This window comes from Hyperolius riggenbachi, chromosome 10, assembly GCF_040937935.1.
Source record: "Hyperolius riggenbachi isolate aHypRig1 chromosome 10, aHypRig1.pri, whole genome shotgun sequence".
NCBI classification, from domain to species: domain Eukaryota; kingdom Metazoa; phylum Chordata; class Amphibia; order Anura; family Hyperoliidae; genus Hyperolius; species Hyperolius riggenbachi.
The window spans coordinates 216,731,087-216,745,637 of record NC_090655.1 but is presented as its reverse complement, the minus strand read 5'-3'; the positions used below and the strand labels follow the sequence as shown (position 1 = coordinate 216,745,637).

The 14,551-nt window shown below is 45.7% G+C and overlaps 1 protein-coding gene across 1 annotated transcript in view; it reads right to left on the bottom strand.

The window, feature by feature from the left end:
* Positions 1–9,864: 9,864 nt before the first annotated feature.
* LOC137534495 (zinc finger protein 501-like) overlaps positions 9,865–14,551 on the bottom strand; it is a 29,757-nt gene continuing 25,070 nt past the window's right edge. Inside the window, exon 7 of the mRNA XM_068256021.1 lies at positions 9,865–10,830. Coding sequence (XP_068112122.1) covers positions 9,950–10,830 — 881 coding nt within the window. The 3' untranslated portion in view covers positions 9,865–9,949. The remainder of the gene's footprint in view (positions 10,831–14,551) is intronic.

Sequence of the window (14,551 nt, the reverse complement as noted above, 5' to 3'; positions counted from 1 at the left end):
AACTGGGTTCTGTAGGTGTTTATTCAGCTCTGCAGTGATTTTAGGAGCCGTGGTCTTGCGAGCTTTTCTAACAATTCGATTTAGAGTCTGACGGTCTCTCTCAGACAACTTCACCTTTTGGCCACAACTGTGCTTTGCTGAGGACGTTTTTCCTTCTCTTCCAAAGGCAGTCATTACTTTTGAGACAGTACCTCTTCAAATGCCAAGCATTCGGGCAGTTTCTGTTACAGTAGCGCCTGCCATACGAGCACCAACAATTTGGCCTCTTTGAAAGTCTGAGAGATCTGCTATTTTTATAAATTATAAGCAACTTTGGTTTAAATATCTGTAAAAAACAATTATTTTAATTAAACATCAAATAACAAAAATAATAAACAAAAAAATTAACATATGTCAAGTTTTGATTGCTTAAAACATGTTCAAAGATTATGATGCCAAAATGTTAAGTGTTTCCATTATTTTGTCCAACCTCTGTATGTGACTCAATTAATGGCAATTGGGGAAGTGTCAATATTCAGCTGTATCATTTACAGCACCACAGAAGATGATGGTTTTTTTTATAAATGAATAAGAATAATTATCTTTCGTTGTATACAGTAAATGTCCAGCTATTCCTTTAGCATGACTAATCCAATGAACCAGGAGATGACTGAGGCTAAAGCTACAAAGCTACGCACACACTGTTAATAAATGTCCCCCATAGAGATTGGGAACCAATCCCCCATCGCTCAGGCACAGCTGAGTGATGTACACAGTTGCTATGGGGATAAGTGATGAGGATGCAGCTTCCTGTGGGCAGGGTAAGAAGGAGAACAATGCACTCAGCCATAACTGTTTAAAGATCAGGCATGCTGGATTTCTTTGCTTTATAGAGGCCTGTACACACTGAAGCCAAAGAAACAGAGGTAGCTGGCACTCAATGCTGATGACAAACAGTCACTGAGACCTTTAACACCGAAGTGGTGCAGTGCAGTATTGTTACTGCACTCCACCGCTGTGCAATGAAAGACTTTTATACTGGTAGATTAGGGTGCGACGCGACGCAGGTCAAGAAATACGTTAATGCTGCAGCACTGCGTCGAGTTGCAGTGATTGAATTCGGCGCGGAAGTGTGATGTGTAGATTTCTAAAAAAAGTACCAACGTTGCGGCGTGCATTCGATTCGATTCAATTCGATTTGCCATTGCAAAAACAATGGCAAATCGAATTGAATCAAATCGAATCCCGATTGGACATGTCGGATTTAATCGGATCATAAATAGAATCGTAATCGAATCGCACAAAGAATCGTGTCGTGTGGATGGGACTTAAGATTTACCTGCCAGATAGATAATTTCCAACAACATGTTGGAAATTATCTATCCAACCATCTATCTGCCTAGCAATTAGGCATTGTTCTACTCAGCAGGAGATAACCAAAAGACCATGCCCCGGAGATAATGTCCAGTCTCCCTACAGAAAATAAACAGAAAATCTAATGCTGGGCATACACCGCGTCGAGGGGAGGATCATCAATCGAGCCTTATGGCTCGATTGATAATATCCGACGTGTCCGATCCCCGCAGGGATTGAGTGCGGAATTGATCCACTCGCGGGCGGACAATAGCGGCGAATCGAGCGGGTGATAAGAAGCGCCGGCGGGGACGAGCGGGAACGCGGTGGGGGTCGATCCGGCGTCTAATCGGCCGCCGGATCGACCCGTGTATGCCCAGTATAACAGAAATATCTAACAGAAATGTCGGCCAGAAAATAGTATCGTGTATTCCCAACATAAAGGAAAGACGTATTTGATCCCCTGCTGGTTTTGCTTGTTTGCCATCTGACCAAGAAATGACCAGCCTATAATTGTAATGGTTGGTTTATTGCAGCTGTTAGAGAGAGAATAACAACAAAATACCAATCAAAAACCCAGTGCCTTAAAGAGACTCTGTAACAAAAATTTCATCCTGTTTTCTACCATCCTACAAATTCCTAAACCTATTCTAATGTGCTCTGGCTTACTGCAGCATTTTCTACTATCACCGTCTCTGTAATAAATCAATGTATCTTTCCCCTGTCGGACTTGTCGCCCTGTGTCTGGAAGGTTGCCAACTCTTCAGTGTGATCTGCTATGCACGCCCCCCTCCAGGCCCTTCTATGCACACTTCCGTGTGTGTGTTATTTACATAAGTCAGCAGCGTCTCTGCTCTCTGATATCAGTGAGAGAAGAGAGCTGGATAAAAATCCTCCTCTGTAGGCTGTGAAATGAGCTGGCTGACACATACTGAGGAATTACAGACACAGGCAGAGCTGTCTGCAGGAACAAATAGGAGATGTCCCCTAACGCACTGGTATGTTTACTTTTGTGCAATTTTAACAATACAGGTTCTCTTTAAAGTCAGAGCTTGATGTGCATTGTAATGACTGAAATAAGTACTGTATTTGATCCCCTTTGAAAAGATGACATAGTAGTTGGTAGCAAAACCCTTGTTGGCAATTACAGAGGTCAGACGTTTCTTGTAGTTGGCCACGAGGTTTGTACACATCTCAGGTAGGATTTTGGGCTCTTCCTCCTTGCAGATACTTTTCCAAGTTAGTAAGGATTTGAGGCTGAAGTTTAGCAACTCGGACCTTAAGCTCACTTTACATATTTTCTATTGAAGTAAGGTCTGGAGATTGGCTAGGCCACACCAGGACATTTGTGTTTCTTCTAGAGCAGGAGCTTATTTGTTACTTTGGCTGTGTCATTTGAGTTATTTTCATGCCGGAATACCCAATCACAACCCATTTCCAATGCCCTGACTTAGGGAAGGAGGTGCTTGCTCAAGATTTGATGGTTTATGGCCCCATCCATTGTCCCTTCGATAAGGTGAATGGTGTCCTGTCCCCTTAGTAGAAAAATACTCCCAAAGCAGAATGTGTCCATGTTTGATGGTGGGGATGGTGTTCTTGGGGCCAGCATTCCTCCTCCTCCAAACATGGCAAGTTGAGTTGATGCCAAGGAGATTGATTTTGTTCTCATCTGACCACAACACTTTCACCCAGTTCTTCTCTGAATCATTCAGATGTGCACTGGCAAACTGCAGACTGGCCTGGGGACCTTGTGGGCTCTGCAAGATTGTTTTCAAGGTGACTATAGTCCAAGCTGCAATAAGTTCCCCCATGTAGTTCTAGGCTGCTATGTCACTGTTTTCATGATCATTGCAACTTAACAAGGTGAGATCTTGCATGAAGTCCCAGATCGATGGAGATTGACAGTCATTTTGTTTGCAAATTTAATTTGCACTTTTATTTGCAAATTATCACACCAACTATTGTTATCCTCTCACCAAGCTGCTTGGTGATAGTCTTGCAGCCTAGTCCAGCCTTATGCAGGTTGACAATCTTGTCCCTGACATCCTTGGACAGCTCTTTGGTGACTAGTTTGGAATCTGATTGATTTATTGATTAATTGCTCCTGTGGACAGGTGTCTTTTACACAGGTCCTGTAACAAGCTGGGATTATAAACACTCCCTTACAGAGGGGACTCCTAACCTCAGCTCATTACCTTCATACAGTGAAGACACCTGGGAGCCTGAAATCTTGCTGGTTCATAAGGGATCAAATACTTATTTCATTCATTACAATGCACGTCAAGCTTTGACTTTGGGGCACTGAGTTTTTGAGGGTTCTTTTGTTGGTATTCTGTCTCTCAAAGCTACAATAAACCTACCACTACAATTATTAACTGGTCATTTCATGGTCAGAGGGTAAAAAAGCTAAGTCATCATGGTATTAAAGAGACACTGAAGTGAAAAAAACATTATGATATTATGATTTGTATGTGTAGTACAGCTAAGAAATAAAACATTAAGATCAGATACATCAGTCTAATTGTTTCCAGTACAGGAAGAGCTAAGAAACTCCAGTTGTTATCTCTATGCAAAAAAGCCATTAATCTCTACGACTAAGTTAGTCGTGGAGAGGGCTGTTATCTGACTTTTATTATCTCAACTGTAAGTGAACTGTTTTCTTTTTATCTGCTAGAGGAGAAGTCATTACTTCACAGACTGCTCTGAAAGAATCATTTTGAATGCTGAGTGTTGTGTAATCTGCACATATTAGAGAATGATGCAATGTTAGAAAAAACACTATATACCTGAAAATAAAAGTATGAGAATATTTTCTTTGCTGCTAATCTTCTAGTAATTATTCATAGTACACAACCAATTCATTATATCATATTTTTTTTTTCGCTTCAGTGTCTCTTTAAATACTTCATTTCTTCACTGTATGAGACAACAAATATGATAACAACATAGTACTCAAAGTTCTGCAACTTGGACCTATCTCAAGAAGGAATTTGTGGGTTCCTTCAAAATTGTTATCATGCTGAAATATCAGTGGGACGCGTTTATTGTGGGAAGCCAAACAGGATTGCTGTTGTGTTGTCTTGCATTATCTATGTGACTGCAATAAGGTTCCATTTTTTTAATAGCCACCACTAACAGACATCAAGCATATTAACCCTCCTGGCGGTCTAGTAAATTCCGCCAGGAGGCAGCGCAGCAGTTTTTTTTTTTTTTTTTTTTTAAATCATGTAGCGAGCCCAGGGCTCGCTACATGATAGCATCCCCCCGCCCGCTTCGATCGCCTTCGGCGATCTCCGATCAGGAAATCCCGTTTAAAGAACGGGATTTCCTGGAGGGCTTCCCCCTTCGCCATGGCGACGGGACGGGATGACATCACCGACGTCGTGACGTCATTGGGAGTCCCGATCCACCCCTCAGCGCTGCCTGGCACTAATTGGCCAGGCAGCGCACGGGGTCTGGGGGGGGGGGGGGGCGGCGCGGCATGATGGATAGTGGCGATTTAGCGCGGGGCGGCGGCGAACGGTGTGCTGACGCAGCTAGCAAAGTGCTAGCTGCGTGCAGCAAAAAAAAAATAGTAAGCAAATCAGCCCAGCAGGGCCTGAGAAAACCTGCGCGGCTTATCCCGAACTACGTTCGGTGTTACCGCCAGGGAGGTTACAGGACACCCGAGGTGAAAATGAACTAATGAGATAAACAACTGTATCTATCTTCCTTTCCCTAAAAAAGATTTTTTTAAGATATCCCACAGTTGTATTTTATATTTCAATCTACTTTTTGAAGTTTTTACCGTTTTATTGTTTTTGCTCAATGACACATTCATTCGAGTATGCCAGAGCTAAAATTCTATGAACTGTTAACCCTTTATCTCCCCTGCTCTCCAAAGCAATTTTCTGCTAGGAAAGTGTTTTATAGTTGTAATTTCTTATCAGTAAGGGACACACTGTGGTCTGACTCAGTACTGACCCAGACAGGAAGTGCTGCTTACATACCTGATGTTTAACTCTTTCAAGCAGAGAAAGAAAAATAGGAACACAGCATAGTTATCTGTGTGCTAGAAACTGTACATACACATGTCTATCTCATCATGTCACATGTCACCTCAGGTATCCTTTAAAATGGTACTACAGAACAGCACAGACAGTTTATATTCTTAGGCAGGAAGCCTAAAGTGATTTTGGTACAAAAATTAGAGAACAGAGTCACAGGAAATCATTTTATGATGACATTAACCACTTCAGGACCACAGTCTTTTCGCCCCTTAAGGACCAGAGCCTTTTTCTCCATTCAGACCACTGCAGCTTTCACGGTTTAATGCTCGGTCATACAACCTACCACCTAAATGAATTTTACCTCCTTTTCTTGTCACTAATACAGCTTTCTTTTGATGCTATTTGATTGCTGCTGCGAGTTTTACTTTTTATTATATTCATCAAAAAAGACATGAATTTTGTCAAAAAAATGACTTTTTTAACTTTCTGTGCTGACATTTTTCAAATAAAGTAAAATTTCCTATACATTTGAGCGCGAAAGTTATTCTGCTACATGTCTTTGATAAAAAAAAAACCATTCAGTGTATATTTATTGGATTGGGTAAAAGTTATAGCGTTTACAAACTATGGTGCCAAAAGTGAATTTTCCCATTTTCAAGCATCTCTGACTTTTCTGCGCACCTGTCAGGTTTCATGAGGGGCTAAAATTCCAGGATAGTCCAAATACCCCCCAAATGACCCCATTTTGGAAAGAAGACATCCCAAAGTATTCAGTGAGAGGCATGGTGAGTTCATAGAAGATTTTATTTTTTGTCACAAGTTAGCGGAAAATGACACTTTGTGACAACAACAACAAAAAAAAAAGTTTCCATTTCTTCTAACTTGCGACAAAAAAAAAATGGAATCTGCCACGGACTCACTATGCTCCTCTCTGAATACCTTGAAGTGTCTACTTTCCAAAATGGGGTCATTTGTGGGGTGTGTTCACTGTCCTGGCATTTTGGGGGGTGCCTAATTGTAAGCACCCCTGTAAAGCCTAAAGATGCTCATTGGACTTTGGGCCCCTTAGCGCAGTTAGGCTGCAAAAAAGTGCCACACATGTGGTATTGCCGTACTCAGGAAAAGTAGTATAATGTGTTTTGGGGTGTATTTTTACACATACCCATGCTGGGTGGGAGAAATATCTCCGTAAATGACAATTTTTTTATTTTTTTTACACACAATTGTCTATTTATAGAGATATTTCTCCCACTCAGCATGGGTATGTGGAAAAATACACCCCAAAACACATTATACTACTTCTCCTGAGTACGGCAATACCACATGTGTGGCACTTTTTTGCACCCTAACTGCGCTAAGGGGCCCAAAGTCCAATGAGTACCTTTAGGATTTTTACAGGTCATTTTGAGAAATTTCGTTTCAAGACTACTCCTCACGGTTTAGGGCCCCTAAAATGCCAGGACAGTATAGGAACCCCACAAATTACCCCATTTTAGAAAGAAGACACCCCAAGGTATTCCATTAGGAGTATGGTGAGTTCATAGAAGATTTTTTTTTTTTGTCACAAGTTAGCGGAAATTGATGTTAATTGTTTTTTTTCACAAAGTGTCATTTTCCGCTAACTTGTGACAAAAAATAAAATCTTCTATGAACTCACCATACTCCTAACGGAATACCTTGGGGTGTCTTCTTTCTAAAATGGGGTCATTTGTGGGGTTCCTATACTGCCCTGGCATTTTAGGGGCCCTAAACCGTGAGGAGTAGTCTTGAAACCAAATGTCGCAAAATGACCTGTGAAATCCTAAAGGTACTCATTGGACTTTGGGCCCCTTAGCGCACTTAGGGTGCAAAAAAGTGCCACACGTGGTACCGCCGTACTCAGGAGAAGTAGTATAATGTGTTTTGGGGTGTATTTTTACACATACAGATGCTGGGTGGGAGAAATATCTCTGTAAATGACAATTATTTGATTTTTTTTACACACAATTGTCCATTTACAGAGAGATTTCTCCCACCCAGCATGGGTATGTATAAAAATACACCGCAAAACACATTATACTACTTCTTCTGAGTACGGCGATACCACATGTGTGACACTTTTTTGCAACCTAGGTGCGCTAAGGGGCCTAACGTCCTATTCACAGGTCATTTTGAGGCATTTGGATTCTAGACTACTCCTCACGGTTTAGGGCCCCTAAAATGCCAGGGCAGTATAGGAACCCCACAAGTGACCCCATTTTAGAAAGAAGACACCCCAAGGTATTCCGTTAGGGGTATGGTGAGTTCATAGAAGATTTTATTTTTTGTCACAAGTTAGTGAAAAATGACACTTTGTGAAAAAAACAATAAAAATCCAATTTCCTCTAACTTTTGACAAAAAATAAAATATTCTATGAACTCATCATACACCTAACAGAATACCTTGGGGTGTCTTCTTTCTAAAATGGGGTCACTTGTGGGGTTCCTATACTGCCCTGGCATTTTACGGGCCCAAAACTGTGAGTAGTCTGGAAACCAAATTTCTCAAAATGACTGTTCAGGGGTATAAGCATCTGCAAATTTTGATGACAGGTGGTCTATGAGGGGGCAAATTTTGTGGAAGCGGTCATAAGCAGGGTGGCCTCTTAGATGACAGGATGTATTGGGCCTGATCTGATGGATAGGAGTGCTAGGGGGGTGACAGGAGGTGATTGATGGGTGTCTCAGGGGGCGGTTAGAGGGGAAAATAGATGCAATAAATGCACTGGGGACGTGATCGGAAGGGGGTCTGAGGGGGATCTGAGGGTTTGGCCGAGTGATCAGGAGCCCACACGGGGCAAATTAGGGCCTGATCTGATGGGTAGGTGTGCTAGGGGGTGACAGGAGGTGATTGATGGGTGTCTCAAGGTGTGATTAGAGGGGGGAAATAGATGCAAGCAATGCACTGGCGAGGTGATCAGGGCTGGGGTCTGAGGGCGTTCTGAGGTGTGGGCGGGTGATTGGGTGCCCACAAGGGGCAGATTAGGGTCTAATCTGATGGGTAACAGTGACAGGTGGTGATAGGGGGTGATTGATGGGTAATTAGTGGGTGTTTAGAGGAGAGAAGATCTGCGGGCGATCTATTGGTGTGGGTGGGTGATCAGATTGCCCGCAAGGGGCAGGTTAGGGGCTGTTTGATGGGTGGCAGTGACAGGGGGTGATTGATGGGTGGCAGTGACAGGGGGTGATTGATGGGTGATTGACAGGTGATCAGTGGGTTATTACAGGGAATAACAGATGTAAATATTGCACGGGCGAATTGATAAGGGGGGGTCTGAGGGCAATCTGAGCGTGTGGGCGGGTGATTGGGTGCCCGCAAGGGGCAGATTAGGGTCTAATCTGATGGGTAACAGTGACAGGTGGTGATAGGGGGTGATTGATGGGTAATTAGTGGGTGTTTAGAGGAGATAAGAGATGTAAACAATGGATTTGGGAGGTGATCTGATGTCGGATCTGCGGGCGATCTATTGGTGTGGGTGGGTGATCAGATTGCCCGCAAGGGGCAGGTTAGGGGCTGATTGATGGGTGGCAGTGACAGGGGGTGATTGATGGGTGGCAGTGACAGGGGGTGATTGATGGGTGATTGACAGGTGATCAGTGGGTTATTACAGGGAATAACAGATGTAAATATTGCACGGGCGAATTGATAAGGGGGGGTCTGAGGGCAATCTGAGCGTGTGGGCGGGTGATTGGGTGCCCGCAAGGGGCAGATTAGGGTCTAATCTGATGGGTAACAGTGACAGGTGGTGATAGGGGGTGATTGATGGGTAATTAGTGGGTGTTTAGAGGAGATAAGAGATGTAAACAATGGATTTGGGAGGTGATCTGATGTCGGATCTGCGGGCGATCTATTGGTGTGGGTGGGTGATCAGATTGCCCGCAAGGGGCAGGTTAGGGGCTGATTGATGGGTGGCAGTGACAGGGGGTGATTGACGGGTGATTGACGGGTGATTGACAGGTGATTGACAGGTGATCAGGGGGGATAGATGCATACAGTACACGGGGGGGGGGGGGTCTGGGGGGGGTGTCTGGGGAGAATCTGAGGGGTGGGGGGGTGATCAGGAGGGAGTAGGGGGCAGATTAGGGACTTAAAAATAAAATAGCGTTGACAGATAGTGACAGGGAGTGATTGATGGGTGATTAGGGGGGTGACTGGGTGCAAACAGTGGTCTGGGGGGTGGGCAGGGGGGGGTCTGAGGGGTGCTGTGGGCGATCAGGGGGCAGGGGAGGGGGAAATCAGTGTGCTTGGGTGCAGACTAGGGTGGCTGCAGCCTGCCCTGGTGGTCCCTCGGACACTGGGACCACCAGGGCAGGAGGCAGCCAGTATAATAGGCTTTGTATACATTACAAAGCCTATTATACTTGTTACATGCGGCGATCCGGGTGCTAGTAACCCGCCGGCGCTTCCGAACGGCCGGCGGGTTACAACGAACGGTGGGCGGAGCCAGTCCCCGGCGGCTGATCGCGTCACGAATGACGCGATCGCCGCACAGACACTCCCGCAGCCGCCCCCGCCGATGGGCGTATTGCGGTCGTTTGGGCCCGGTCTTTGCCGCCGCCCATCGGCTGGGGGCGGTCCTCAAGTGGTTAAGTCCAAATTATACTTATGTTCAGGTAACTGTTTCTACCCTGTGCATTTTCCTTCGATGTTTTGCCAGTCCTGATTTCTGTCTAAAAAACCTTTCACACTCTGGACAGGAAAAAGGTTTTTCACCTGTATGAAGTCTTGTATGGTCTATAAGATGCTGTTTTTTAGTAAACCCTTTCCCACACTCTGAACAAGAATAAGGCTTCTCTCCAGCATGCATCTTTTCATGTACGATGAAGACAGATCTGGCGATGAAGCCTTTCCCACATTCTGAACACGTATAGGGGTAATCACCTGTGTGAATCCGTTTGTGCTTAACCATGTCGGACTTATCCGTGAAACACTTTCCGCAGATGGGGCATGAATATGGCTTCTCCCCAGAGTGGATTCTACGGTGACTAATGAGGGTTCTCTTGTTGGTGATGTGTTTCCCACATTCAGGACATGAAAAAGGCTTCTCCCCTGTATGAGTTCTCTGGTGGGAATCAAGAGAGGCTTTCTGGGCAAAACACTTTCTACATTCAAAACAAGAATAAGGCTTCTCCCCTGTATGGGTCCTCTCATGAAGAACAACATTAGACTTCTCCCCAAAGCATTTGCCACATATTGAACATGAAAATGGCTTCTCTCCAGTATGAACCCTCAGGTGCTTCAGGAGATTAGAATTTTGATCAAAACATTTTCCACATTCTGAACACGAGTAAGGTTTCTCTCCCAAGTGAACAGTCTGGATGTGTCGGAGAAGGCTGGATCTCCGGCTGTAACATTTCCCACATTTGGAACACGAGGCTGCTTCGTCCCCTTTCCGGCCACCATGATTGTTGGCAAGAGAGTTGGTGGAATCTTGTGTGCCATCTTGTGAAAAATTCCTTCTACATATTTCATACATCTGGTATTGTCCATCTGGAAGACATAAGAGAAGAAAGGGGATGGATGATTTTAAATGTTTTGTCATGTGAAGGATCTGTGAAGGATTGCGGAATAGCCGCCGCGTGCTCTGACGGCGTGGCGGCTGTTTCCGCATCTAGTCCGGCGGTTTACACGCAGCGACATGTGTCTGATCTGGTTCAGCCTTCCCGTGCACATAGGCTAAGGAATACACGCGCGCGCGGAGAGGCAGAAGCTTTATGGGAAGCAGAGACGGATCAGCTGACTCCCTTGGTCAGCTGATCCGAGGATGAATGCGGATTGGCTGGAAGGGACTGGGCGGCGCTGATTAGCGCTGCACTATATAACCACTCGTCCCTCAGTCTCACGTTGTCTGCTGTTGCAAATGCTTTATGTGTTAGCACACAGACCTCAGTCAGACCCTACAGTGTGTTAGAACCAGGACGGACCTGGGAAATCACACTGAGCTAGATTCTCCTGCATGTCATGTTGTGTTATGCTGTAGACTAGTTCCAGGGTGTTGTGACTACGGACCTCACACCCAAGCCTAGGAAACTGTCTCAATGCTATGTTATGCTATACACTAGTTCCAGGGTGTTGTGACTACGGACTTCACACCCAAGCCTAGGAAACTGTGTCAATGTTATGTTATGTTATAGACTAGTTCCGGGGTGTTGTGACTACGGACCTCACACCCAAGCCTAGGAAACTGTCTCAATGCTATGTTATGCTATAGACTAGTTCCAGGGTGTTGTGACTACGGACTTCACACCCAAGCCTAGGAAACTGTGTCAATGTTATGTTATGTTATAGACTAGTTCCGGGGTGTTGTGACTACGGACCTCACACCCAAGACTAGGAAACTGTATCAGTGTTATGTATGCTAGTTCCAGGGTGCTGTAACTACTAACCTCACACCCAAGACTAGCATTGTGTTTCTACACTACCTTAGCCCGTCACTAGGGTGTAGAGAGCCAGTATCTCTCATCCAGTAGGGCAAGTTTGTTCATTTAGCAGCAGGGCATCCTGCAACCTAGCCCAGGCCCCTCTCCTAGGGAGCCTTTGGCCTATAGGGATTCACCCACAGTCTGGGGTGAATTCCCTTCACCGTCCTACCTCCAGTTCCTCTGGTGGTTCTCGCTCAAAGTATTACTGTTATTCCATACACTCATATCTCAGATGTCCAGAGGTTAGACATACCTGGATTATTGGTGATTCTGCAGATCATCCATAATCTTGTGTATATCTGTATTACTGGTGATTCTGCAGATTGCCAATAATCAGATTCTCTCTCTGCGTGTTGACACCGATCGTTACAGGATCTAAACCAAGGATATCCAACTCGAGTTATTGATGCCATATTTTGGAATGAATAAAGCAATTTACTTTGAAAACCACTGTTTTCATTATTTACTATGTTTATTTAGAGCTTTGCTAAACATTTGTGTGGATCTAGGCCCTCAAACAATGGAGTTGGCCAGATAGTATCCAGACCAGGATTCCTCCATGTTATTAGAGCATGCACTCATTTATTAATAGTGGTCTTTACCAGGTACCCCCAATGCCATGAGCATCATTTCAAGTACCTCATAACACAAACACACACATATTTTTAGGAGTAATCCACTGAAAGTTGGCTGCATGAAAGCCCACTAGAGGGCGCTCCTGGAGCATAATTCCGATCGCCTCCGTCGATCAGAATTAACAAGGGAGGCCGCAATGAGCAGCCTCCCTTGTTTTGTTTACCTCGTCGCCATAGCGACGAGCGGAGTGACGTCATGGACGTCAGCCGACGTCCTGACGTCAGCCGCCTCCGATCCAGCCCTTAGCGCTGGCCGGAACTATTTGTTCCGGCTGCGCAGGGCTCGGGCGGCTGGGGGGACCCTCTTTCGCCGCTGCTCGCGGCGGATCGCCGCAGAGCGGCGGCGGTCAGGCAGCACACGCGGCTGGCAAAGTGCCGGCTGCGTGTGCTGCTTTTTATTTGGTAAAAATCGGCCCAGCAGGGCCTGAGCGGCGACCTCCGGCGGTAATGGACGTGTATACTCGTCCATACCGCCAAGGAGGTTAATGACAGTATGTTTGTTTAGGCTGGAGTTCCTCTTTAACTAAAATTTCATGAATATAGCCCTGGAAAACACAATGTGCATTTTGTGAACTTAGGATCCAGACTAAACTCAGAAACCAACCACTTTCCATGCTGCTGCAAATTTGTTAGCATGCAGAAACCCAATCCTTCCCGCTGGGCACATACTGTCTCCCATTACTTCTAATAGAGGCTGATGTCTCCTGACTCCTCCACCCGGGCACATACTGTCTCCCTATTGCTTCTTATAGGGGCTGATGTCTCCTGACTCCACCACTGGGCACATACTGTCTCCTCATTACTTCTAATGGAGGCTGATGTCTCCTGACTCCCCCACTGTCCACATACTGTCTCCACATTACTTCTAATAGGGGCTGATGTCTCCTGACTCCCCCACTGGCCACATACTGTCCCCCCATTACTTCTAATAGGGGCTGATGTCTCCTGTCTCCCCCACTGGCCACATACTGTCTCCTCATTACTTCTAATGGGGGCTCATGTCTCCTGACTCCCCCACTGGCCACATACTGTCTCACCATTACTTCTAATAGGGGCTCATGTCTCCTGACTCCCCCACTGGGCACATACTGTCTCCACATTACATCTAATAGGGGCTGATGTCTCCTGACTCCCCCACTGGGCACATACTGTCTCCTCATTACTTCTAATAAGGGCTGATGTCTCCTGACTCCCCCACTGGGCACATACTGTCTCCCCATTACTTCTAATAGGGGCTGATGTATCTTATCTCCCCCACAGGTCAAACACTGTCTCCCCATTACTTCTAATAAAGGGTTAATGTCTCCTGACTCTCCCACTGGCCACATACTGTCTCCCCATTACGTCTAATAGGGGCTGATGTCTCCTGACTTCCCCACTTGTTACATACTGTCTCCCCATTACTTCTAATAGAGGCTGATGTCTCCTGACTCCCCCACTGGGCACATACTGTCTCCACATTACATCTAATAGGGGCTGATGTCTCCTGACTCCCCCACTGGCCACATACTGTCTTCCAATTACTTCTAATAGGGGCTGATGTCTCCTGACTCCCCCACTGGCCACATACTGTCTCCACATTACTTCTAATAGGGGCTGATGTCTCCTGACTCCCCCACTGGCCACATACTGTCTTCCAATTACTTCTAATAGGGGCTGATGTCTCCTGACTCCCCCACTGGCCACATACTGTCTCCACATTACTTCTAATAGGGGCTGATGTCTCCTGACTCCCCCACTGGCCACATACTGTCTTCCAATTACTTCTAATAGGGGCTCATGTCTCCTGACTCCCCCACTGGCCACATACTGTCTCCCCATTACTTCTAATAGGGGCTCATGTCTCCTGACTCCCCACACTGGCCACATACTATCTCCTCATTACTTCTAATAGGGGCTGATGTCTCCTGACTCCCCCACTGGCCACATACTGTCTCCACATTACTTCTAATAGGGGCTGATGTCTCCTGACTCCCCCACTGGCCACATACTGTCTTCCAATTACTTCTAATAGGGACTGATGTCGCCTGACTCCCCCACTGGGCACATACTGTCTCCCCATTACTTCTAATAGGGGCTGATGTATCCTGACTCCCCCACTGGGCACTCACTGTCTCCCATTACTTCTAATAGGGGCTGATGTATCCTGACTCC